Here is a 27,747-nt window from a genome sequence, read left to right as displayed (position 1 = left end):
CAGGACTACCTGTCCTGGACTTCATTCTTTTCTGTAAATTCTGCAGAGTTTAAGATCAAGGAGGCAATACTGCTTGCAGTAACACCAAAGCTAATCTATGTTTCTATAAAAATTGCTAGCTTGTTTTTGCAGGATGTCTGACTTCAACAACAGAGGGTGCTTGTTTACTTTAATTCAGTTGTGTGCATCAGTACTTCATACAGTTTAGGCTGGTTAGGATGAAGAGTACCATTAGCACAGCCAGAAGTTTTGAACAACCTAGTTGTTCTGACTGACACAGCATAACGTCAGCAGCAGATGAATGATGGAGTAACTAGCTGAGATGAAAGCTTTTCTGTCTGTAGTGGGTGGTTTCTCCCTAACAAGTGGACAGACTAATAAAAGTATTTAAGTGCATTTTGATCACTAAAATTAGTGAATCATTTGTTGCATTTATTGTTATATTGAAATAGCATTCTTTTTTATTTCCTTTTTTTTACTACCATTTTTCAAATGATGAAAACTTGCAAGTCTCAAAAGACCAGATTGTACTAACTGTACAGGACTGCAAGAAGGAGAATTTAAGGTTTGCCTACATCTTGCCAAAACTGAACCCGCTTAAGTGTTCTGTGTTTCCAGATATGTGGGACAAATGAGAGGTTAAAAGGTGAAGATGTAGCACAAATAGTGCAGGAACAGCCACATCACTCATTCAGAGTGACAAGTTTCAGGAAAACCACTGCATTAGGCAGAAATAATTTTTTTCTCAGATCTTCACTTGTTGTGTTGTGGTTCCTTACAGAAATTCTTTAATTTTTAAATAGTAATAGGATAGTTGAGGGGGGTAAGTAGAACAGTCATGTGATAGTGGGCAAACAAGCTCTCACTGACCAGTGAGTGAACCTCTAGGCTTGACCCTTCCAGCCAGTCCCTCCAGAGCCATTTAACTCCTTATGTTTAAGGGTAGTATTCATGACAATGTGAAATGGATATTTCCTTTAGAAATATTGAAGAGAGTGTGTGTGTGTGTGTGTGTCTATGGATATGTTGAACACTTGCTTTTCAAGGTGAGTCAAAAAGGGTGTCAATGTGACTCTAATAAGATTCTTCCTTTTGCTAGAATGGATCGCATCAAAGCCAGGCAGCAAAAATACAAAAAGGGTAAAGAGAGGCTGCTAAGTATGACCCAGGAGTCCTCAGAGGGGCCGGAGATTCGGAAGGTTTCTGAAGAAGATGATGAAGGTACCGTTAGCTATTGCTGTACTGTAATTGCAGTTGGGCACTGAGGACCTAATAGACCTAATATTTGGGCAAGTGATAGGTTGTTCTTCAGAACTGTCATGTAACAGGTTGCTAACTGTGTATCAGTTTAGAGCTTGATTCAGCCAAAAAAATCTGAGATTTTGTACTGGAAGAAGGTTTAGAGAAAACTTCTTTGAGTTTACTTTTGGTTAACTTCAGGTTATTGGCAAAGAGCTGAATAGCAACACAAGTTTTTTTTGAACAAAATAATTATCTAAAAACCAGTGTTACAAATAGGTAGCATTCACATTTTTCCAGCAATGTTTTCTGGATGCTGTGAGGTTTTCTCAGTCACTGAAATATTTGTATACTTTTGAATGTTGTTTTAAACATGACAACAGATAAAATGATACCTATCTAGTGTCACATTTCCAGCACTGACTTGGGATCAGCACTTACTGGATTTAAAATTTTTGGAGCTTGAAATGTGAGAGGATTTGAGAGAAAGGAAAACATTTTCTTCTTGAAATTACAGCCAACTGTGACTGTATGTTCTGAAACACAAAATCAAATTTTTTACCTGTTTTAGAGTAGAATGCTATTTTTACTGCTACATAAACCAGAGTATTTCTGCTCACTGGTCATGCTTCTGAATAATTTTAATATTGAATGTATTGAGTAGATCTAACATCTGATGTGCTCATGAAATTTTAGCTCTTTTGAGAGAGATTAAAAATGATTTATCAGTGTAAGAAACATGTTCTCATTTTGTAAAATTAATATTTGGACATATTTTATTTTAGGAGAAGCAGACAAAGAGAAAGCCAAGGGCAAAAAAAAGCTGTGGTGGCGGCCTTGGGTTGATCATGCTTCCAGTAGGTTTTCTCAATCATCTTACAAATATGTGGATTTAACCCTTATATCCTTGACCAGAATGAAGGCATTCCCATGACCTGTTTGTTTTATGCCTGATTTTATGATTGTGACTTGATAGAAGGCTTGTTTTTTTCAACAAATAATTTCTACTGACAAATCTTAAAGGAGTTTAACCGTATTTTGAACTTCTATGCATTGGAAGCATAGCTAGCTCATGACACTTTGGGTATTCTTAGAAAAATATCAAATCAGATAAACATGTGCCAAAAAGAGTGAAGTGGTTTTGAAATTCTCAACTCCCCCCTACTGCAAAGCACAATATATTTAAAAACATGAAGGTGAAGGTTTGCCAATGCACTCTTAGATTAGCCATAATTTCTTTTTCATATACACACATCATACATATTGTTTTATGGGTCATCAGTCATTCTACTGTCAGGTGTAGAAATCTGAGTACAACAATAAGGCAGCAAGACTATTCCCAGGACTAGGCTGTGTAGAGCTCAGCTGAATATCTCTGATCTCACTTTAATGTGCTGTTAATGCTGGTTGTTTTGTTGTTGCCATTTTTTTGTATTTATCTGAGAGCAGAAATAGGTTCAGTCTTCTGCACAAGAGATTATTAGCCTATATCGTACATATCATTGTTGCATTATGATTTATTTTTTTGGTAGCCCAGTCCAGGCATATAATAGAGTTTTTGCCTGTGTTATGGATTGAGTAAAACAAAAGAACTGAGTAGATTGCAGTCTCAAGATGTACTTCCATTGGATCTTTGTTAAAGGAAATCAGTCATGAGCTATTTAATAACCTGTGAAGATTTAAAAAATATTCAAGTGCATGGCACTGCTCAGAGTTAAATATGAATGTCTGTATTGTACCGGGTCATTTAGTTTAAGAGTTACTTCAAGTCATACTGTTACACATCTACGTACTGCTTCATTTATCCATGCGTATTTATTTATAACTTCAGCATATATATTTGCCAACAGTGTTTAACAGGATGTTGCATGATTATTTCTATCAAGTCACAAGTAAACTGTGCCTCTATTTTTATTTTTTCTAAAGGGCACACTGCCACTTTAGAGGAGACCTATCCCTTTTCAAAAGTCTTCTGAAAACAAACTTCTTGCCCTGTAGTTTCATTAGGAACAACCATGACAAATCAGATCAAAACAATAATATGTGAGATTTTACTGTAGAATTTCAAGCTACAGTGATTTTGAAGGAATGGGATATGGTCTCTTGTTTGTAATAAGTAAGTTTCTTCTTTGTAATAAGAAGAACTGCTCAAAGAGAGACATTGACTCTGGCTTTTACTTATTTCACCCTCATTATTTAATGTTTTTAGGTGGCAACTTGGGTTTTGGTATTTAAACAGTGAGCATTCTTGTCATTATTTAGTGCAATAATGCAAAACCTTGTGGGAAACATCACAGACCCTGATCCTGCAAACAGTGGTTGCCTGCCATGGGGCTTATGTCCACACTCACCGAAACATGGCACTGACAGTAGGTGCTCACAGGCGTACAAACTGTAAATAGGCTGATATTTCCCGTCTATTCTTTTTGAAACACTGTGCTGTAACTGCAGCATTCTGCTGCACATGCCTGTTCATGTCAGAAAATTGTTTTCTGGCTGTGGCTCTAAGTATGTATATATTGAAGTCACTCAAGCTTGAAATTTTTTGCCAATTCTGATGTTTAATTTAGATTTTTATTATTATTTTATAATATTTGTTATAATTTTATTATACAGAAAGGTGCCTCATTTTGTATATTAAAGAAATGAAAAGGCAGTTATGAATTTGGGTCTGAGTAGAACAGATAGGAAACATCAATGTGGGTTTCCTCATTGACACTCATTTAGACCCTCCCTTGCATGGAGGTATGGTTCCTCCTGTGCTCGTGAATTATATATGGAGCCCCACAAAGGTCAGCAGGAGTTAGGGACATGCGCTTTGAGGTCCTTGGCTTCTCCTGGGGCACAGAGTTGTGTCCGATGTAGTGCAAAATATGGTGCTCACAGCTGTCCTGGGGAGCTCTTTCCCCCTGGGCACATGCAGATGATGAGACTTTGCTGACTTCTGCGTGGCTCCCCTTCTCTTCTCCATCTCATCCCACAAGGAGAGCCTGCAAGTCCCTTTTCTCAGTAGGAGAAGGTCCCATTTTGCAGTAGGAGAGGGGTCCCTCAAGTCCAGTTTGGCCATGAAGTATCTTACTGGTAAAATTTGCTCTCTTTAGTAATCTCTGTAGGTGGCTAACACACTTCTTATTCCATTTTTGATGTGTGCAAGAATGCATTATTGCTATTCAATCATACCTCCCTCTTTAGTTGTAAAAGAGATGTAGCTGCTACATTATAGTGTTCCTCAGATACATTTCAACCTAAAAAAATTGGAGGGAGATCACTGTAGATCTGTTTTCTGCTGGCTCAGGCATTACAGGTCTGACTAGGTGCTACTCTGAGCCCTTAAGGAACAGTACTGCAGTAGAGGTTTCCCCTGGATGTCAGACCTTATCCCACTCATCTTCTGTGTGGGCAGTTTCTGCTGCTGACTACAACATAGTTTTTTATGAAGAAGAACTGCAGACTATGGGCTCTTAAAATACATTCGGCTCTTTAACACATTTTAAATGGACATTCCTAGGAGGACCTGTACCAAATAATTAATTTCCTTGATACAAGAAATTTCTGAACATTCTTTTCACCTCAGTTCAGCATTTAGAACTCCTGAAGCGGACTCTCTGTCCCTCTGTAGGACATTCATTGATGTTAAAGTCATAACTAGGCACATGAGACACAAAATTCCTACTGTGAGGGAGTTTTAGATGCTGAAGTTATGATCCAATAGACTTCTGGCAAATTTCACAGTGTGCTTGCCCTGAAGTTTCTATGGTACTTATGTGTGGTCATCTGTGCACAGAGGATCTGTGTAGAATTCAAGGTATGATTGAATTAAAGTAATTGTTACTTTTCCAGAAACCTATAATGAGGGCTAAATATAATTTTTAATATGAAATGTATTGTTCCATATATCTAGATTGTGTGACATTTCATCTAAGTAACTGTTCCTTTAAATATTTCAGCTTAAATTTGGAAATCATTTACCAGTTTTCACTGCTGAATGTAGTGCTGTGATTTTGATTTTTCTCTTGCTCATTACCTTATTTTAAATTTTTTTCCCTTGTTCGTTCATGTAGGCCAGTTACCACCTGAGAAATAAAAACATTGCTTCTGTTCAAGGATATAAGGCCTAGCTTATTCACTGTGCATATTTTACTGTATCAAGGTTTCAGAATCTTTCTGAATCCATGGGCAAAAAATTGAAACTCATTTGTGATCACAACAATAGAATCCAAGTGATTTGTTTTAAACAAACCAAGGTTTTCCATTATCTCATCAAAGCTTAAATGTTTGAAGAAAGCATTAACTAATACCATCCCATTCTGTAGTTTAAAGGATGCCTCAGCATTTCAAAGAGAAGTTCTGTATTTTTTGTCCAGTGGTTATGTTCATGTAAATTATTTATCTACCTGCTGGGCGTTTTTTACTCCCTCAAATAACCATCAGTTACCAATTAATTTACACTTAACTACCATTTTTCCTAAAAAAAATGTAACCTAGCAACTTGATACACTTCAAGCTTTTTCTTTACATTTTCTTCTCATGGTGATGTTTTCCTTCATTCTTGTACAGTTCTCATTCATGGCCAAAGTATTGTGACTAACATCAACTAAATTGCCTGAGACCTTTTCATCTCTTGCTTCTTCTCTGTTTTCACCTCTCCTGGTTATGAATTTTTAAATGACTGGCTGGCTGTTCATAGTTCTTGGGGCAGTTGAAAATAGAACTTTTCAGAAAAGTAAGAAAATATTTTGTTTCACTTAGTGGTCAGAAGTGGAAATTATTATTTGTTTGAGACGGACAGTGAAGAGGAAGAGGAAGAAGAGAAAAAAGAAGAGGAAGAGCCTCGAAAAAAATCTGCATTTCAGGTACTTTTTGGTAATTTGCTTTCTAGTTGACAGCTGGAAAAAAAATGTAGGCTTCTCATAACATAGGCACATATGTTAAAACAGCCAGTACATCTAAAGTAGACCTGAAAAGTATTGCAAATTAAATTTCTTGCCGATTCAAAATGCAGGTTTGCCTGTTTTAAGCATTGCCGGATTCCCACAGGAACTATAGTGGAGTCATATCTTCATTCATTTATGCCTGAGGAAAACAAAAATACAAAACCAAAGGTTAAGAATCTGAGCTTTATTTTTTCTGCTTTGCAACAAAGACAAGTGAGGGTACTGTTGTACAGTGCTTCAGTGGTTTTCTGTTTAGTGGTTTCTGTTAGTAGAAGTTATCATTCCATGAAGAAAGGATTCTAAAAATAAGTGACTTTTCGTGGAAAAGAATACATACATTAAAAAAAATTTCTTCATCCTAGTGCACCAGAAAAGTACATCCTTGGGTTATAAGGAGCTTAACATTTAAAATTACAAAAGGAGATCACATCATTTTATCTCCTTTATTTTTTAGGATGTTAATTAATCTGTTTGCATTTTAAGTAACAGACTGTATTGAAGTAAGAGGATATTGTTCGAAAGATAGCTGGAGTTTCCTAACTGGGTTCCTACAAATAGACTGATTGATGTTTGACAGTACCAGGTGTTGAATTCACTGGCTTAAGTGAAGAACTTGGGTGAAGAATTAGTGCAATCCTCATGCATATAGGGTTGCTTTAATCTTCCTAAGATTAAAGTTTTACTCATTAAGAATTTTCTGAAATACCACAGAACTTTTCCAGGTCTCTAACTTTAAAAGCTTAAGCAAATGCGTAGCTTTTTGCAGGTGAGTATTCCTATCCAGATGTGAGTTCACATCACCACAGAACTGGTGCATTACTGAAAGCCCAGCCCAAGGAAGAACAAGAAATTACCTCCATACTCTTCTATTCCTCATGCCAATAGCTTTCAAGCAAAGCTTCCCAGACCACATAACTGAATTACAAGAATAAATATTTTATTTAATTCATTGATGCAATGCGCCTTTAGTTTATATACTTACATTACATTACAAACTGATTACATTTGTTAAACTGCCTGCCTGGTAATGTCATGAAAGGACTTTTTCCTGACCTTAAGAAAGGCAAAGCAAATCTGGATGAAAAAGAATGTGATAAGTTAGTTTTATTTTCTACTATTTACACTAATTTTTGTATATTTTGCATTTAACACACCTCAGACCATAGAAATGGCTCATGAATTTCTAGGTTATTTTTCTTTTTGGTTCTCATGCAGGTGTAGAGGAAAGTTTGCATTCTAGTTTCTGCTGATTTTTTAAAAATTTTGTGACAACATTTTGTTCAGATGTGCTGATTCCAAGCACTGAGATTTTAAAGAGTTCTGAACTTGGGGTCAGAAGCTAAGATGATTTCTTTCATTTACTCTGGGTTTGGGTTTTTTTGATTGTTTGGTCTTGTTTTTTAAAGCTCAGTCCTCAATCTTTTAATCTGAGACTGGAACACCTGGTCTCTGTTTTAAAATTCTGGCCTGATGTTCTGTATAGGTGGCCAGTTCCGCAATGAGCACAACAGGAAGGCATTGAATGTCTTTATGTAGGACGGGAGTTGTATGGCAAAGAAAAATGGTTTTGCTTATGAAAAGCCTATTCATCATTTGGTCATCATACCTTATTCACCCTCCATCACCAAGAACATGGTCTTAATAAAAATACTAGCAAAGTGAACTTGTTTGTTGTAGTATCTGCTAAAGAATTATTTTTAATTGTTGATTTTTCTTTTAGTGTCAATTGTGTGCAGTAGCCACTTCAAGGGTTAACTTGTAGATTTTATTTATTAGAGAACACAGGCAGCTAAGAATCATCTCACTGAAATTTTATTCTGAACATCACAAATGGTCATTTTTCATGAATGTAAATCTGTTCTTAATAATCTAGATAATATCATTTGGTAGATACTTTTTATTAACGTTTTCTTGTTTTCTACTAATTGCTCTTGCTTTGTCCTTCTTCATAGAGAGCTATTGGGAAATTTGCTTCAGCCATTTTAGCCTTGCCAAAGTCTGTCATTAAACTACCCAAAACTATTCTTCAGTATTTAATCAAAGCAGCAAAGGTACTTGACATTTTGCTCAGTGTGTGACCCATCCAATAGTTCCTGATATAATGTATGTCTCTCTCCTCGTCTGCATTCTTCCTCTTGTATGAATGATTCAAAAAAATAATGACAGGGGAAGCTTCATTCCTACTCAATGCACTACATTTCCTACTTTCGGAATGGTTAAGCCACAAGAAAAGTGGTGTTTTAAGTGTAACCCTGGAGAGAAAATGCAGACCCAAATTCTCATTTTCTTCTGATACTGCTAGACAAGATGGTCACATCAAGTTGCATGTATCTTCTGGACACCGTGGTAACTGATCTCAGAAAGCTGGTAAAAGATTTGTAAAACACACATTCTGCTCCAAACCCATTTTTAGCTCCCTCCTTCTCTGGCCTTCATCATCATAAAAAAAATCTGTGCATCTTCTTTCTTGTTCTCCTTGAATACATTTAGCATTTCCTGTCTTTGGGCACTGTTCATGATTTTGCACTCCATACATGTAACATGATATTTGTAAGGAGTGAGCATTACAGATTGAGTGTACTAGCTCTAAAGCCTAAAAGATACTGCATTTGAAGTTTGTCCAGTGGCAAAAATCTAAAGTAATACATTTGTATGCACCCAGTCACCTCTTAAAATATCCACTGCTTAGCTTAAGTAGTTACATTAAATTTATTAATCAAATGGCCTTTCTTCATTTTAATCTTCTACCCTCTTCCAAGTCTGCCTTTTATGTCTAATTTCTTTATTCACACTATGACTGTGGATAGCATACAGTTTCTCAGCTAATTGTTCAGTAGTAGATATTGACAGTTTCAGGCTTTCAGTAAGTAATATGGTATTAGTTCACTTAATTATCACCATTCCTCCAGATCACCTTCATTAGAAAACACCTATTACAAAGCAAAGAGAAACCAGTGCCTCTGATTCCACATGTTTTCTCATGTGGTGCTTGTTTTGAACAAGTCAAACGTGAAAATTAATGTACAGACCTCAAGACATTTGGAAGAGGACCTGCATATCAACAGTACCAGAATAATTTCCTCTCCGTTTTTTTATACATTGGCAAAACAGAACAAAGTCTTTTAAGTATTTTTCCTTTTAAAATTCATTTGAACTAAATTTGACAGTTTTTAAAAATTGGTTTCAATGTTCAAAAGCAATTTAAAAAACATAAATAAACCAAATAAAAATGTTACCATTTTCTCCTATAAGGAGCAGCTCCAGCTTCACTGAGATAACACGTGTGTTTCTGTCATTGTCTGCATGTTTGTCTTGTGAATTAAAAGACCTGTTTTGTTACTGTGCTTGTTTTTCACCCTTATGGCTGCATCCGTGTGATTCCCTGCCCTGTCTCTGTTACCAGCCTGTATTGCCTAGAAATAGAAACCAATATAGTGCCAACTGAAAATGATTACCACTTTTTAATGAAAACCGTAAAGGAACAAAAGAATATATTTTGTCCTAAGCACCTATTGAGAATTTGCAGTTACTTTAGTTTCTGTTTATCTCATATAGGGAAAAAGGTTGGTTTGTTTTTTTTTTTTTCCTGTAATCTTCCTCCTTTCCCATTGCTATAGCATTTATAAATATTTTGGGCCAATTCCATGCTTCATGTAGTCACGCAGGTCAACAGTCTGTTGATCTGGGTGACTGCTGTGAGGAGGATTTGGCCCCATAAAATCTCCTTGATATATAGGTAAGTATTCCTGTCTTCATTTTACAATTGGAAAAACAGTAGCAGGAGGATTCGTAAGTGACTTATCTGAAGCAACAAAGGGAGCCATTGTCAAAATTGGGATGAAATTTGAGGTTTTCCTGACTGCCAGGTTTGGAACTGCGCATAGATAGCGAATTTGTAAATGTTCCACTGGGATCTGTAGAGGGGAAAAAAACACCTGAAGTATGAAAAATGTACAAGCACAAAAACCTGTACTGAAGTATCACCACATCTTTTGATGCTTTTGTTAGTTGACTGCAGCACTTTCTCTTAATGCTTCCATTACTCTGCATCTTGCCTGTATAACGATAAAGTAGAAATACAGAATTAAATTGAGAAATTCAGGTTAAGTAGCCCATATGCATAACGGGGTATTAATTCACAAAGTTTAGAGGATAAATTTTTGTGGCTTCTAATGAAACTTGGTTCACCCACAAGTGTTTTCACATTTGGTTTTATGCTTGCAAAAATAGCACACGAAAACTCAGCAGACCTGCAGGGGAGGTGTTTGATTTGGGATTAAAAATATTTCTTTACCCCTGCAGATCTGAACGTGTTTACTCAAACTCTATAATCCCGCTTGTGGCTGATTCTATGGCTTGCTCTCAAAACATGAAGAACCTTGAAATAAATGGGTTTGTTCCTTCCAGTTTGTTTATCAGGCCTGGATTACTGACCCGAAAACAGCACTGCGACAGAGGCGCAAAGAGAAGAGAAGTTTTGGCAAAGAGGAGAAGCGAAGACGAAAAGGATCTGGGGATGGTGGGTAGACTTCTGTATTTTAAAAAATGGACTGTTAACTAGACTGCCTGTTCCTGGTAGTGAAAGGCAGCAGAGTTTTAGAGGGCAAATGCTCTCACTTCTGGCAGGAAAGTGGAGAAATGGCTTGGTGTCTTTCCCCATGACAAGGCCGGCCAGAGCTCTGTCCCTACATTCCACACAATATACATTGGGGGAGATAAAGCAGAAGAGGAGATAGGTATGTTTTCATCAAATTGCAAGACATGTGCTTTTGCTAAACAGGAAGACTCAACCCATTGCAGAAAACATCAGCTATATGAAAATATTTGTAGAAGTAGTACTTGCAAGAGAAATACATAACCCTGTAAAGACATAACTAAAAAAAAAAAAAAAAAAGCTAAAAACCTGGTAGTTAACAGCATTTCTCCAGGATATGAGAGTGTAAATGTCAGGTGTGTTTGGTCAGAATTGGGCAGAGCAAGGACATTACCTTGTCACTCGCTCACCTCATAAAAAGGTTTATCTTACTCTGCAAGTTTTTCTAGGGTTGCTCAAAGTCTCTCATTTTGATGACAAATTCATATGTATTCCTAGGAAAAGTTTTGCATGTGGCAGACTTACGTTTTGTGTTGAAGAACTATTTCATGAGGAAGTTCCTGAAGAGCTGTGGTTCAAGTGAAGCTGTAAGAAAAACTCAGTGAAATAGCCACATATTATTTCTTTTTGCCTCATTTCCTATATTGTTCCCTAAAGAGGACTGAGTTGATATATGGGGAAGAATATCAAGAAATGTTTTTCACTTTCTGTGCTGTACTCACCGAGGAACAGAAATACCAATGAACCTGTCAATTCACAGTGAATTTAGCAGGTAGCAAAAGGAAAACATACAAATATTAATGGGGTTTTACCGGCACTGTAGAATCATACATGCCTCTGGAAAAAAAAAAAAACAACAGTTTATAAGTGGTTCATATATCTTCATCTTTTGCTCCTTTTTTAAGCAAGAATAGAAAACAAAAATTCAGGAGCTTTTCTGGTCAGTATAAATGAAGAAGAGAGGGGCCCATTCAGGCTGAATCAGCTGGACTTTTCCTCCATTTGGTGTCTTCACCAGTTGAAAAGAGAGAGCTTTAATTTGACTGCTGCCACTGAAGCTGTAGCTGCAGTTGTTGGATATTAGATAGATGGAGAGTCATTTGTCTGTCTTTCAGTTCTGCCTGCGACTCTGTCACTCTTCTGCTACAGGCCTAAATAACAGCACTTGGTGATTTCAAACCAATTCTACTGTTTCATTTCAACCTGAAGATCCCACTCAATTCATTTGGGTTTTGTGGGACAGAGGCAGGAGGAGATCAGAGCACTGATCAGGTTGCCCTTTGCAGAAGCCAAATAAATGAGCTGTAGTGTGAGCTAGTAGGAGGTGAGTCTGCTGAGGGTGGAAGTGACGTGACTGAGAAATTCCCTGGATTTACACCAGCAGAAGATCTTGCTTTTTAGTAAGAAAACACCACAGCAAATTGCAAGAGGGAGCAGCCATCCACAAAATCCTTTGCTGACAGGGTCATCCCCTCACTTGAGTCCTTTAGAAATGGAAATGTGCTTCCTGTTATAGTGATGGGTGAGGAACTAGTCACTACTGCTTAGTAGCCATAGCATTTTGCATCTTGAATGGCATTTACACCCCCATTTCTATAGGTATAACAGTCACTCTTTTGCTCATTGTTTTCCATAGGTGGTACTGATGCAGACTGTGAAGACAGTGAAGAGGAACCTGTCAAGAAGAAATCTGATGGACCAGGTATGAAGGCGGAATGGTTCGTCTGCTCTTGCAGTGGAGTTGTGACTGGTGACATAATCACAGCTTATCACAGAGACAGCATTGCAGTGATGCCAGGCTTGTGTAAAAGCTGTGAAATCCATTCTAACCTGTGCAGTGAGAACTTCCTAACTACTTGCAGGTTTCCAAATGCCAGGTTTAGAAGTCCTGAACATAAGAACTTCTACTCTTGGAGTAGTAGCTGCTGCACTCAATCTCTACACAGTTTAGTAAATACATCTGCAGGCTTAGACTTGATCACTTGCTGTATATTTTATTTACAGAACAACTTACACCCAAGCTTAGCTTCCAAACCTGATTATGTACAGCCCTGTGTTAAAATCTGCATTGATTTTGAATAGCTGAAATGTTATTATTAGCACAAAGACCTTGCATTTTACAGTGTGCTTTAGCAAGGTTAAAATAAAGCTTTTGTCAGATACCCATTCAGCAAGGTGCAAATATCTCCTCTAAAAAAATTGAATTTTCCCTGTCTTATCCATTCTCATTCATAATGAGATTTAGGGATGCTCTGCACAACAGAATAAGTGCCATCAGTTTGCAAGATCTTTCCCATATTGAAAGTTTTCCTACAAAGTGTAATGGATCATGACTCTAAGCTTGGCTCTTTTTTTCTAACTGGAGTAAAAGAAGAAAGCAGACTTTCAACTTAAAAGTAAGTCTTCATCATGACTTACCTTGAGTAAGACTTTGTCTTCAGAAGCTGTTTTTCTTCTCTGATTAAAATTGCCTCCCACAGTTCCAGTTAGAATTGTATTGCTGAGTGAGCCATAGAGTAGAAGATGTTACAAGGGTGTGGCAGATGTCATTTCTTTCTCACAAGAGCAGTAGTCTCAAATAAACAAACTTCATTACTACAGGAGTTCTTTGGTGTGGTTTCGAGGCTTTTTTTATCTGGTAATTACTGGTGATGCAGTTACCTCTGTTGAAACACTGAAGTGGACCACTCAAATACATCTCTAAGGAAATACTGTTGGTGCTACACAGGAGTTAGGGAATGAGAAGGAGGTTTATAATTAATTTATGTTGGAAACAGTCAATTTAAGATGCTTTATATTTTTTTGTTGAAGATGGTGATTGGAAAAATTAGACAGTAACTGTTATGAAGCATTAGTATAATTATTAACCTTGGATAAAATCCTGTCTCCCAGGCAGAGAGAAACCTTCTCTGCATTTGACCCTTTAAGTTAGAATAACAGTCCTGCAGAAAATAAATATTTGTTTCCCTTTTTGAAGATGTTTAGATGCAATCGATCCCAAAAGATTATTTTAAAAAAATTTTAGAGAACAGCAAAGCTACCAGAACAGCTACAACATCATTAAAAATGTATGCTAAATCACCTCCATCCTAGAGAGAAAAACGACCTTTCAGATTAGACTGGAAGTGCTTGGCAAAGCACTGTGGTGATGCTATGGCATGCCAGTGATGGGCAATGCTAAAGATAATTTTAACTTGGAAGCTGTGATTCTCCTGAAGTCAGTGACAGAAATTATATATTAGAGAGGACGAACATGGGTTAAAAAAAAACATTTATATGTTGTATATTCTGTGTATGAGTGCTACATTTTCTTTTAACCTATGCATAGTATTACATCTGGAGTTCAAAGGAAATGAATGCTCCTTGAAGTAGAAACAGCCTGACGTTTAATTTATGGTGCCATGATTTCCTTAGCTTCAAGACCTACATATTGAAATATAAAATTAGATAAATCATAAAATATCTCCAATTCCAAATGACATTGAAAAAGTCTGGAAAAAAGGGCAAAATATTACTGAAATAATTAAATGACCAAGTGAAGGGGGCTAAATGTTCTTACGTTCAGAGATACTGGGCTAGTTCCATGGCATTGCTCAGGTAAATGGTAGATAATGCCATTTCAGCATCCATTTTACAGGAATATACCACTAATGAATTTTTTCCTTAGTTTCCCTCCACACATATGTGCATAAAACCCCACCTGCACACACAGAGACAAGTGCACATTGCTCCATAGGAAAACTTTTACTTTATTCTAGTTTTACCTTTACATTCTTTGTGAGGGGTGAATGTGCACTGTACTAAGTTTTGCGTGCCATCTTGTGGTACGGCTAAGAAGTGAGGATGTTAAATGCATCATGCTTTAGTGCATAGGCTGACTCCTTAGTATCTACTTCAAACATTTTGTCCCTACATGGCAGATTATTGGCAGTTTTCTATTCTTTCTTAAGCTGATTACTCTAAAATTCTAATGATTCTAAAGGAGCTACTGAAATGAGACATTAACTTGAGACAGCTGCACTGAGCAAAAAAAAGCTACTATTGGTATAAACCCATAAGCCTCACTCATGGGATAGTGTACTGCTCTGACAAAATGGTGCAGGGTGATGTTTGATAAATTGTTTACATGATTTGTGCTAGTTGGGCTGGTTGATCTGAGATCACTGATGACACAGTGCCATCTATTTAAGAAAAGAGAGACTTTGGAAGCAGTAAATGCAAAGAGGTGTGTTTGGGTGGTTGGAAAACTAGGAGAGATTCAAAGACTGTTTAGGAAGGTTAGACTTTCAAATTCAGCTAAGCAAGGTTCGAGCACAAAAGGCAAACTCTGTGCAGAGAGAAGGGCACAAAAGTAAATAGCCAGGTAAGAGGCTCAGTTTAGCAGGCTGGCTGAGCAGCTGTAGGGATCACGGAAGCTGGGGCTATTGAGTAGCTCTCAGGAGATGGCCAAATCTTTGGGTTTCATTTTGCAGACCTGTGCATACAGCGTCTCTCTAAAATCAGGGACTTTTTATATGCCTAGCGATTTCAGGACCAGGGAGTTACAGGGTGGAAAAGGGATTCCAGATAAGCCCAGACATACATGCTGGAAAATATCCCAGACAGCCAAAAGGCCTCCAGCCATCTTCAGAGATTCCTTGTTATGACAGGGTCTTGCAGCCTGGATTATTATTATTAGACAATAAAAGAAGAATGAATCTAACTCCAAGCAAAAATATAATGAAAAATATTTGCATTCATTAACATTCTGTTGCTTTTCCTTTATCCTTAGATAACATCATCAAGAGGATATTTAATATCTTGAAGTTCACTTGGGTCCTTTTCCTGGCAACACTAGACAGTTTTACAGCTTGGCTTAATTCCATCTCAAGAGAACACATCGATATATCCACTGTGCTAAGAATTGAGCGCTGTATGCTGACCAGGGAGATTAAGAAGGTAACGCCTTTAGTCTTTTTTGTCTGCTAATGTCATTTCCAACTCAGTGAAAAATGAAAGGTTGTCTTTTCGAATCACTGTGTTAAGGAGAAAAATTATAAAAATCTCATTATGTGTGCATTTTAAAAAACAGGATTGGATTATTTTACTGCTTACTGTTTTATAAATATATAAATAATAAAATACTTGATTTATTATCTGGACACAAAACAAACTATTGGAAAAATAATTATTTGAGAGGTTGATATAAGGATTTGGCTGAAACTGTCCTGTGATGAAGTGTGGTTTTGAGGGGACAGGGTGGATTCAAGTAGAGAGGAGAAGGCATGGCATTTTAAACAGCTCAGAAGCTACCTCAGTCTGCATATTTCAGTCTGTTTGTAGACCAGCTTGCATTGGAAATGACTGACAACATAGAGACATAATTTTTTTCATTCGCAGTGAAGCTATGTGGTCCTCTACAAACTAATTATATATTAATAAAGCCCATTATTATAAAAGATTAACATAGATAGTGTAACTAGAAATGTATTTGGTTCTTCTAAATGCCAGTAGGTGATACTTTGATGTTGGATAAAGCTCTCATTTTAAGCACAGGTATTTTTACATATGTCACTAGCTACCCAACTATTTCTGGAAACTTGGCATAGAAGCCTCATTTTTAGTTCTTTCCATTTTTTGTTAAAAAGCTGCAGACTGTCTTGGAGATGAATAGGTGGAAAAGGTCAACACCGCATTAGTACTCTTGACTTGAATGCAGCCCCATACTGCCCGGCTGCTGTCGACATCTGCCAGCACAGTAAGGAGGCTGCCCATGACCCCAGGGGGTTCGAGAGGCAGGTTTGCCTGTTCTGAGGGAATCTGTACCCAGTCTGGCCAGGGGAAACTGAGCATGAAAAGAGGGCTACTTCACTGTTAGTGTTTACTTACTGTTATTTTACCCAAAGTGTCAAATAGTAAGCGGATAATAATAATAACAGCAAATAAATAAATTGTATACAATGATAATAAATAAATAATTTTTTAAAAAAATAGACCAAAAGAAATGTGGCATAAATCCTAAACCAGGAATTGCATCTGGATCATTATATTTAATGGTACCAAGGAATGTATATCCTTGGAGTTTGGCTAGTCTGTTTTTAATCTATTTTTAATGTTGGCTTCCAGAAGATCCTACAACACAAAGTTCTTCAGTGTCATTCCATATGGTGTGTTTAAAAGTACTTCCTCTTATTTATTTTAAACCTGCTTCCTGATTGTTTTGGGGTCTCCTGTAGATCAGAGATGTCATCCATTTTCCTCTACTATTCCTAATTGTACAAATCTACATCAAGTCTTCTCCTCAGTCGTTCTCTTCCAAGTTAAAAAGTCCCTTTCTTTTTAGCCTTGCTTCACACAGAATCTATCCAGTGGCTCTGGTCATCTATATTGTCCTTCTTCATACTATTACAGTTTTAATATGGCGTCATTAAGACTGAATGACCAGAACTACATGCTGTTTTCAAGGTGTGAGTCAAACACAGGTTTATACAGGAGTATGATTTGTTTTCTTTTGCTTTCCTCGTAGGATCTCACAGTCAAGCTCCTTTCATTTTTGGTGAATGCTGCCTCTTTTCAGGGGACTATATTCCCTGAGTCCAAGACTTTAAGGCTAACATAAACTGACATAAAGGCTGTTATTACAGGTATACAGTTTAGGTTATTTTTCCTGTTGCATTTCTTGCCATTTTTTACCAATTCACTGAATTTCATCAAGCTCTTCAGTAGAACTAGAGTCAACTTTACACTTGAATATCCCAAATAATTCTTTTTCATATGCAAACTTTATCACATCACCATTTTCCTGTGTACACAGATTATTTCTGAATATGCTGGACAGTAAAACTTCTTGGGGGAACCAGTCAATGACCTTCTTCCTTTTTAAAAAACAAACATTTGTTTGTGCCTTTTGTCTTTGGTCTTTTATTGGAGGATAAGTACAAGAGAAATAATCTGGTTTGTGTCGTGACTGCTTCGTTTCATACAAGGGTCGCTCGGGATCACTCCTGAAGCCATGTTTAAGGGTTGATGTTGCCTTCTGTCCCCCTGCCACTGTTTCATCTGTTAGTTCCTGCAGATCTCTTGGGAGAGCACCTTCCACTTACAGCTCAGTTTGTTTTATTCTCAGACTTATCTTTCATAAAATAATGACTCCAGTCATTCCCTGGAATTCAAATTGTTCCATTGGGGACCTCAGTGAGTTTTTCTACAACAAAGACAGATGCAAAAACCTTCAGTCTTGTCTTGTCTTGTTGCCATAGCTCCCTCACACCTCTTTATGCCTTGATCACCTGTTGATACCCTGGCTTTCTGGCAGCTAATTCTTATGATATTCTTGAAAATGTTTTTGTTACCAGATTTTTTTTTTTAGCAAGTTATTCCTCAGCATCTTTTCTGGTCTAATTTGCTGAAGTTTTACATCTAACTTTACAATGTTCATTCTTGTTTGTTTTTCCTCATGACTTTCATTTCTCGAAGGATGCCTTCTTGCTTCTTCCTCCTGGTCTCTTCCATTCTGGTGATGTGTGTGTGAGCATGCAGACTCTTTCATGACACATACCTATTCTACATAAGTACAATTGAAAACTACCTTGAGTTATTGTACATTATCATTCTGATGGCACCTTCTGTAATCTTCCATAATATGTAACAAGCATTAGTGCACTCCTGGTTCGATGGTCAAAAGTCAGGCCTTCATACTACACTTTTTCAATATTAATTGTTTCAAGTCTGCCCACAGAGATTCTGTGATAATCCTGGCACAGTGAATCTACTTAATTCGTTAGACTTTATGCTTTTTGACCCATACCACCTCTTCTTCAAGCTGTCTTCCATTACATCCTTTCTATAAAATTTGTACTGGGATAGTACAGCGTTGTAGTGATACAAGCCTCAGAAGTCACTGCTACTTCAGCATCCTCACTGAAAATCACATGATTCTTTCTCACCACCCCTGAGTTTTGAGAGTTTTAACATCTACACAGAAGCCAGTCTAAATGCCTTTTCATGGCCATTACTTATTTGGGACCTTATTTTGATCGTTCTTTGCTACTTTTCCTCTCAACCTTATTGAGTTTTTCCTGTCCTTTGTTCCCAATAGATTGGTTTATTTTTTTGTTTCAGTTTCATGTTGCCAGTAGCGTGATGATATTCTGATTACAGTAAAGCCCATGTGTCCTTGTTCATCCTGCTTCAATCCTAAATCTCCTGGTACTAGGAACCCGTCAAAGAATTTCCCCTCAGTAAATAGATTTAAACTTTAGGGTTTTTTTAGGATTTTTCTTTCCTCTTCTGTGAATTATTGGTGCCCATGAACATCAGAATCACCAGTTCCTCCATAGCATTCCCAAGGCTCCATAGCAGCCACATGCCTTTCATTGCTGCCCAAGAAAGGAGGGTCTCTCTGCAGCCTACATGGTGGCATGTTTCTTTGTCCCATGTGGAGTTGGGGACAGTTAACCTGATGTATGAAGTTTCTTTGGTCTCTCTTGCAGCTACAGAAAAACCTGAAATTGAGCCCTGCATCAGATGTGGGACACTTTTGCCGTCACAGCTCTTGTCCTTTATCTCAGGCCTGCAGTTGAGCTAGAACATAGCATGTGCCATAATTTCAGAAACAGGCTGTCATAATGACACAAATATTTATTACTGCAGAAGCAACACAGCTTGTATACAGACAAACCTAATTAAAAACCTGAGTTTCAGATTTTGTTCTTAAGATATTTTTTTGACAAAACTTCAGGTTTTGACAGCTTAGGTTTGGGACAGTGTAGTGGACCAGGGTTGAAATACTAGTAACTAATATTAGTAAAGGGAATATGGGCAGTATGTTAGGGTACTTCTATTATTTTAGCTGGAAAAAAGTCCTTGCAAAAGGCTTCATTATAAGTCAGAAAAATGACTGTTCAAGAATAGCAATCATCTCTCTCAGTGTATCTTCTCAAGTCAATGCAACTGCTAGTGGAATGAGTTGGATGTGTTTCTGCCTAAGAACAGGCTATAAAATTCTCACTTTTATTCTTATGACACACCTTTAGATTTCTTATTGCAATATCATAGCCAGAAAGACTTGATTCTGTGCCCAGATCTGGGCTGACAGTTAATAAAACCATCCTTTCATGGACTTGCTTGATCTTGAAGTCATGGGGAACGTATAAAGGTCTTCAGTGTATTTTTCATGTTTTTCCAACTGCATCCGCACTTCATGAATAAATTCCCTTTTTTGGGACACTAATTAAAATCTAGATCAGTTTGTACATAACCTGTCTCTTTTTTTCCATTAAAAAAAAACCTGCTACTGACCACTACTAAGATGTATGATTGTTCTTAGAGTCAGTGAAGCTATCTAAACGAGATACCTCAAACATTGCTGGAGTACAGGTTGAGTCATGGTCTCAGCCAGCACCTCATTTTCACAATATTTCACAATATTTGTGCTGTTCCATCTTCTTCTCCTTGTTGCTTAATTTGCACTAGTGTTTTAAATCCTCATTTTCATGCTAAATGATCTGCACACCACCCAGCAGAGTTTTGTTGGCCATACATAGCCTGAAACTGCTTGCATTGCTCCAGTTTTGCTTAAAAACCCAACATTTTGTGCCATGGTAATTTGTCAGAATCTGACTTGCACTCTGAAAATGAATTACTTGTGGGAGGTTATTGTTTACTAGGAAGCTGTCCTCATCCTTAATCTGTTCCTTGCCAAATGACAGAAGAAACCAGTTCCTCAAAGAATACACCTCCCCCCTGCCATGTACCTCTACCTCTACTCTCTTCCACAGGGGAATGTTCCAACGCGGGAGAGCATCCACATGTATTACCAAAACCACATGATGAAACTGTCTAAGGAGTCAGGACTGGACTCAATTGATAAAAATCCTGATCAAGCTTCTGGTTTGCAAGCATCTGAAAGAATGGATAGTTTAGATTCAGCAGCTTCCCGTGACAGTATCTCCAGGTATTGATTTAAATTTATTTTATGAAAGATAGAGGTATCATGCAGTAGACATAATTGTAGTTAACATCTAAGTACTTTTCTAATCAATGCTGAGTCCTCTTTTTAATTTATCCATGCCATTTTAGTAGAGAAAACTGCTATATGTTACCAAACCTTTATAGTGGTGCATTCAGTTGCTGGCTTGACTCCTTTTCCAGTGCATGATTACCCCACTGCTTTCTGTTTCCCGTAGAATTAGGAGTCATTGACAGGGGTTTTGATCTTGTAAAAAGTAATGGAAAAGAAGAGCCTGCTGAGGATACTTATGGGATATAGTGTCAGGAATTCAGGCATGGAGTGTATATTTTGTCTTCATAAAATAAATTGTTGTCTGTTGCCCACAACTCAAAACTGAGGCTTTGCACTGAGAGAGGTTCTGGATTTGAAAGAACGAAATCTCCCTCTTGTACACACAGGGCAAAGACCATCTGAAGAGCCTGATTTTCTCACTGCTATGATTACAGTGCAGCAGAGCTACACAGTTTGTGGCACAAATACCCATACTAGTTCAGGAAAACCACCTTCCATGTTCTTTTCTGAAGACAGATGCTGTCAAATCACTTGCCAAAACTCCTGCATGCTCCTGCTGCTCCATGCACACAGAGGCACACACATATATTTCCTTCTCTTGCAGAGGCAGCCTGTTCCCACCATGTCCCTGGTGTTCTTGACTTTTAAGAGACTGCAGAAATTGTTCAACATGAGGGGGAGAAGGGAGGGCTTTGGAAATCCAGCTGTTTCAGAATCTGTTACATTCTGCTGTCTTCTGTTCTTCTCTGAAGTGCGGCAGTACCTTATTGTGTTTGATACTCCCAACAAACTCGGTAGCTTTTGTGTACAGTAAATTATGCTTAGCTTTTACTAATGACATACGGGTAGATGTTAGCAGACTGAAAATAATGAGGGCTTGTCTTCCTGTCTGATGTTATTGAAAAGCAAGTGTAAGAGAGTGCCTGTGAGTACTGTGCTTCAACAAAATATTCACAAATTGCTCCCCAGGGGGAGCACTGGCCTTTGAGAGGCTCACTCCAGTAAAAACAACAAATCTGAGCAAATCTTTCTTAGTGGCTAGTTACCCAACTAAGCAACACCTTTGTGTTTTGTCTCAAAGTTTTACTGGAGTCAGATGACGTGAGAAAAATGTCAAGCCAAATTCTATTACCAGCTCACTTGGAGCCACTTGGATATATGTGGGGCAGAATTTAACTCCACAAAGTTCAGACTCACTTAAAGAAAGAATAGTAATATCAGTCCTTCTTTCATTAAGTAGCTTTTGGTCACACTGTTTACTATAGATAAAGAAGTTATCATTATTACATAACCATGTTAGAAAGAACTTTAACTAGAAGCAAAGAGAAGACAATTCCAAAATGAATTATAAAAAAAGACAAATCTTCTAATTTTCATGTGTAAATTCTGCCTCTTCAATGAGATGGTATCCACTGTTGAGCTCTGTTTATGTCTTTTTTTTTCAGAATAACCACCCATTTGTCACCCTGCTTTGAGCATACTTACACATTTAAAATCTCTTTTCAAACTCAGAGAATTCAGTGATTCTGTGGAGCTGCTTTACAACAGAAAAAGTTAAATCTTTCACGTGTTACTCTCATCTTCATTTTCTCAGATGTCAGAGGACCTATCAACAGAGGAACAGCAAGGCAGTATTATGACTGATTTCACTAATCTCAAATTCTCTTTCTGGTAATGAACAATCAAATATTCTCGCACTGAGAGTATTTACAAATTGTGCACATCTGCTATAATAATAATGACCTGTAATAAGAGGAAGCAAAAATGAGTCTGTTGATTGAATGATAATGCCATCCTTTTATTGGGGGCCTCTTGCATGTCTCTTCCTGGGATTACAAAAGTGCTCATGAGCTTCAATTGCTCAAACGAGAGATGGAGGCATTTTACATGTCAAATTAATGATTTCCAGTAAATGGAAAAGCAACTGATTAAATCTAAAGCATCCCTGTGAACATGGGAAACTTTTGGGAAGAGGCAGAGGGTTTCAAACCAGCATTCTGGTTATCCTTCTTTGGTTGCCCTACATAAAATTCTGCAGTGGACATTAGGTCCATGAGTAAGACAGTCATGTCTGGAAGTACAACGGGGCTGCAGAAGCACAGAAGCTATTCCACTATAACAATACATATTCCTCAGTACAGAGGACAGGAATTAATGTAGGTCTAAGCTTAGTGGTCTAAGCACTGGATTTCCAGAGAGAATCACAGAATCACAGAATGTTAGGGATTGGAACGTACCTTGAAAGATCATCTAGTCCAATCCCCCTGCCGGAGCAGGAACACCCAGATGAGGTTACACAGGAATGTGTCCGGGTGGGTTTTGAATGTCTCCAGAGAAGGAGACTCCACAACCTCCCTGGGCAGCCTGTTCCAGTGTTCTGTCACCCTCACTGAGAAGAAGTTTCTTCTCATAATTAAGTGGAACCACCTGTGTTTCAGTTTGTGCCCATTGCCCCTTGTCTTACCATTAGTTGTCACTGAGAAGACCCTGGCTCCATCCTCGTGACACTCACCTTTTATATATTTGTAAACATGAATGAGGTCACCCCTCAGTCTCCTCCAAGCTAAAGAGACCCAGCTCCCTCAGCCTTTCCTCATAAGGGAGATGCTCCACTCCCTTAATCATCTTTGTTGCCCTGCGCTGGATCTCTCCAGCAGTTCCCTGTTCTTCTGGAACTGAGGGGCCCAGAACTGGACACAATATTCCAGATGCAGTCTCACCAGGGCAGAGTAGAGGGGAAGGAGAACCTCTCTCGACCTACTAACCACCCCCCTTCTAATACACCCCAGGATGCCATTGGCCTTCCTGGCCACAAGGGCACAGTGCTGGCTCATGGTCATCCTGCTGTCCACCAAGAACCCCAGGTCCCTTTCCCCTACACTGCTCTCCAACAGGTCATTCCTCAACTTATACTGGAACCTGGGGTTGTTCCTGCCCAGATGCAAGACTCTACACTTTCCCTTGTTATATTTCATTAATTTTTCCCCACCCAACTCTCCAGCCTGTCCAGGTCTCGCTGGATGGCAGCACAGCCTTCTGGCGTGTCAGCCACTCCTCCCAGCTTGGTGTCATCAGCAAACTTGCTGACAGTGCACTCTAGTCCCTCATCCAAGTTGTTGATGAGTAAGTCTTATCTAGGGATTTTGTTCTTACCCTAGATAAAACTCTCAAAGGAGTTTTGCTGAGTATCCTTCATGGGATTTTCAGTTTTAGTAGGGCTGTCATTTATTCTGAGTCATTTTTCTATACAGTATCTAGAGGTGTAGTGAGGTATTTGGAATGTAATTGTTCTGTTTCTCTTTGTGTATAAGTACTCTCATGTATCCTAAAGGCAAAGTGCAAAGTTCATAAGGGCCAGTAGGAGAAGAGACTGATGTTGATCCTTCACAAGCTCTTTGAGGAGCACTACAATGAGGGTTCAGGAGCTGGCATGGCAGAGAATTTGCTGCTGCTTCTTTCCATTTGACTGATGAGCTTCTTGTTAGGTTAAGCAGGTTGTGGATTTCAGTTACATGGTTGGGAACTTACTAAAACCAGTTGACTGCCTTCGTGAGACTTGACCTATGATTACGACATAGCAGCTCGAGACAGGTCCTAAGTCAGATTTCAGGATATCCAAGGTTTGCTATCCAGTTCGGTTTGTATTATTTTTTTGTCCATCACAAGTAACATATTCAGTTCCCAGCTCTACCTGTGTGTAGACTGAACATAGAAGTGCGGCTAAGGTGTTTATGGACACCCATTTTATCTCCAATTCTCTCACCAGCTGGGAGAATAGGGCTTGAGGCAGGGGCTACTATAGAAGTAACATTTGCCGTGGGAGACAGGAGAAAGGATGAAAGGAGAGTCCAAGTTTGGGGCTGGATCTGGGTCTGATTTAGGAACATGAATTGTAGTATATGTTTGGGATCTTGCAGGTGTGAGGAGTGTAGTAGTTTAGAAAGGTAATGCCAGTCAGTAACTAGCCCACGGACGGCAAACAAAACAAAACAGAAAATTTGTAATAAATTAAACTAATAAACTCTCTGGGAAGGGTAAATTTGTTTAGTAAAAAGGAAGTAATAAAGTAAGAAATTTCCCACTCACCGAGGATAAAAACATCTCTGCTATATATATCCCCATTTGAAATGGATACCCGGTCAACTTTATATAAAATGCTTGAACTTGGGGCTTTTAAAGAACATTCAATTCAAAATACCTAGTCCTTGGATGGTTTCAAGAAGCTAATGCTTTTCAAGGTCTCCAAGGACACAGATTTAAAAAGTCACTCAGGAAGATTGGATTAAATTTATGTGATAGCCAATGACTGAGTCAACATCAGCTTTCCCAAGTGTAATTCTCTCCATTTTATTGGTGCTCTCGTATTCTCCATGTTCGGAAGCATGTTCTGAAGTACATAAAGAATATACAGACTGTGCTACAGGTGTCATCTCACACATCTGACGTTCAAGGACATAGAGCAGCTGCTCAGTAGATAATTCTTCTGATGATTCACCCTTCATTTAAAACAGCTCTAAACCAACTTGTTGCAGGGACTCTACCTGGGCAAATGTTTTTATCTGTTGGGGTTAATATATGTTTTTCCTTTCATTTTTCTGGGACCCAGGTCAGAATTTACATGTTTTGGAGGGCAGCTGGCATATGTTTCTACCATTGAAAATATATGAATGGGCAAGGGCTACTTTGATTTCAACAGCTGCTCTGTGTAAGGCCCTTGAAAGGTTCTCTCTGAACTATGTCTGCATTTAAAATACTTCAACAACTTAGTAAGAGGTGTTGCTCTCGAAAAGAATAAACTCAGCCCTTGAGATGTAAAATAACATGTGGACAACATTGTAGCACACAGGCGGAAAGGTAGTATGCAAAAATGCATTGTCTACTTGCTGCCATCTCCCTATATTTTAGTACCAAAATCTCAGTGATAGTACAACAACCTGGCTATACTCAATAGGTGTATGTACAAATTGAACCCCTGGAATCAATAACATGGATGTCCGACTGATTTCCATGCTGCTGAATCAAGCCTCCAGGGTTGATCTGTTCCTGTAGGAAGCAGCATTTGCTGCTTCATCAAAACCCTGCACCGTGCAGACAGTCCTCCAGGTTTTGTCTGGAGGATACTTGAGTGCCTGTGCACACAGAAATAATGAAGTAGCTTGTAAAGGGTCTTGGCCAAATGAACTGGCAGGACAGAGGTGCCCCTGCCATTAATACTGTTTTTAAGGAAAAGTATTTCACCATAACTTTGGAATCTTGATCATACTTTTCTTCTACTCAAAGACCAAAGTATGCTTTTTACCTCAGCCCATACTGTCAAAAAAGACAATCAGTGAGTGTAGGCGTAAAAATAAGTGTTTCTTCACTCCGTGTGTTTTGCTGTTTTCCTCCCCATTTTCCTTAGGGCAGCAAGTGTAAACTGTCACTTCATGCCAGCAGATTTCTTTCCTCACCTCAAGCTAGCAAGACCAAAGTAACACAGAAAACACCATTGCACTTCCCTTCCGACCTCTTTCCCAATTCTCTGTGCCCCTGGACAAACACAATGGTTGCCAAGAAGCAAATCCCCTGCTGCCGCTGCTCATGTGTAACACAAATGGACTCAAAAGAAGGAAAGCAGATTGTAAATCCTGCATTTTGGGGTCCATTCTTCTCTCATTCTATCCGAGAGACCCAGGCAGGTCACTGCATGCATTAAACCACCAGAGCCCTCAACTCATTTCATAAACTTCTGTGGTTTTCAAAGATTTTTGCAGGAGAAATAATTCTTTTACCTACCGTATGTCATTAATGTGTTTGTTTCTTTCCTGTTGCTATGTTATATGCTTGTATTTAATTATGTACTTTATTTCTCATAACTCATCCAATTCTTCTTCATTTCTCCAATAACACATAACTGCTCAATGTATGGTGTGTGTCTCTGGTGTCCTGTTGTATTTGATAAGTCAAAGGAGATAAGGGTTTATTATATCTGTCCTTTGTTTCAAAATGTGCATGTTACTAATTTTGAAATAGTTTTTAAGCCGTGATTGAAATAAGTGAAATCTTCTGGAAAGAATTATCAGGGCTTACTACTAAATATCAAAATAAAAGCCATCCCATGCGGAGCAGGTTATATTTGGCATACATCTACTGGCTAAGTAACACATCCGATTTGGCTCTTTGGTTTGGAAAGAGGATTAGCCAATGTCTGACAGCTATTTTTCTATTTGTGGAATATAAGCTTATTCAGTTTTAAGGGCTCTTTTAGGAAATTAGCTTGTACCTGTGAAAAAAGCTTTAGCAGAGCATACCATTAATAAAATGGAATTTGTGCCACTTCCCAAAATATTTTTTGTGGAATTTGGAAATTTCAGGGGGAAACAACAAAAATAAAACCTCCTCACATACGTAAGTTGGTGCCCCTGGAAACCATTGTGTTAGTTTCATATCCTTTGAATAGTGAATAGATGGTTGATAGCCATCTATATACTCTATATGAATACGACCATGAGCAATCTGCGCGTAGAAATGTGTTTACATGGTGACTCTAAACAAATCCTTATCTTCTCTCTGAACCTTTTATCTCTGTGTTGGTGTTTTGCTGCATGGCGAGCATATTTGTTTACTGAACCATGTATATAGTATTACCATTTGTATTTAACCCTGTCTTTATAACTGTTTGCGCTGCTAGCTGCTACACTGAAGCAACCATGCTGTTCTCAAGGCAGTCAACCCTTGATGATTTAGATGGACCAGACACTGTTCCTAAAACAAGTGAGCGCGCTCGACCTAGGCTTCGTAAAATGCAGAGCATGGATATGTCCTCCTCATCAGCTGACAGTGGCAGTATAGTGTCAAGGTGCTTACCTCATGCATGCTTTGTTCTCATTTACCCGTACCATTGTACTTACTGCAGTCCACCTAAATCTGCTTTTGCAGAGAGATGGTGTACAGAGTGGTTTGCATGGTTACTGGAAGCTTTACTCACATCTGTGTTG

General features: G+C 38.3%; 1 protein-coding gene across 6 annotated transcripts in view; it reads left to right on the top strand.

The window, feature by feature from the left end:
* Positions 1-27,747, top strand: part of PIEZO2 (piezo type mechanosensitive ion channel component 2) — a 308,441-nt gene that overhangs the window by 257,850 nt on the left and 22,844 nt on the right. For 5 of the 6 annotated variants that reach the window (XM_082043960.1, XM_082043956.1, XM_082043955.1 and 2 more), the window contains 8 exons: positions 1,100-1,221; positions 2,025-2,096; positions 5,989-6,092; positions 10,581-10,692; positions 12,404-12,469; positions 15,539-15,705; positions 20,526-20,701; positions 27,441-27,608. In XM_082043960.1, coding sequence (XP_081900086.1) covers positions 1,100-1,221; positions 2,025-2,096; positions 5,989-6,092; positions 10,581-10,692; positions 12,404-12,469; positions 15,539-15,705; positions 20,526-20,701; positions 27,441-27,608 — 987 coding nt within the window. The remainder of the gene's footprint in view (positions 1-1,099; positions 1,222-2,024; positions 2,097-5,988; positions 6,093-10,580; positions 10,693-12,403; positions 12,470-15,538; positions 15,706-20,525; positions 20,702-27,440; positions 27,609-27,747) is intronic. The other variant, XM_082043957.1, reaches the window with a different exon arrangement.

This window comes from Streptopelia decaocto, assembly GCF_964273445.1.
Source record: "Streptopelia decaocto genome assembly, chromosome: 2".
NCBI classification, from domain to species: Eukaryota; Metazoa; Chordata; class Aves; order Columbiformes; family Columbidae; genus Streptopelia; species Streptopelia decaocto.
The sequence above is the reverse complement of the archived record's forward strand: the minus strand, read 5'-3'. Positions and strand labels throughout refer to the sequence as shown.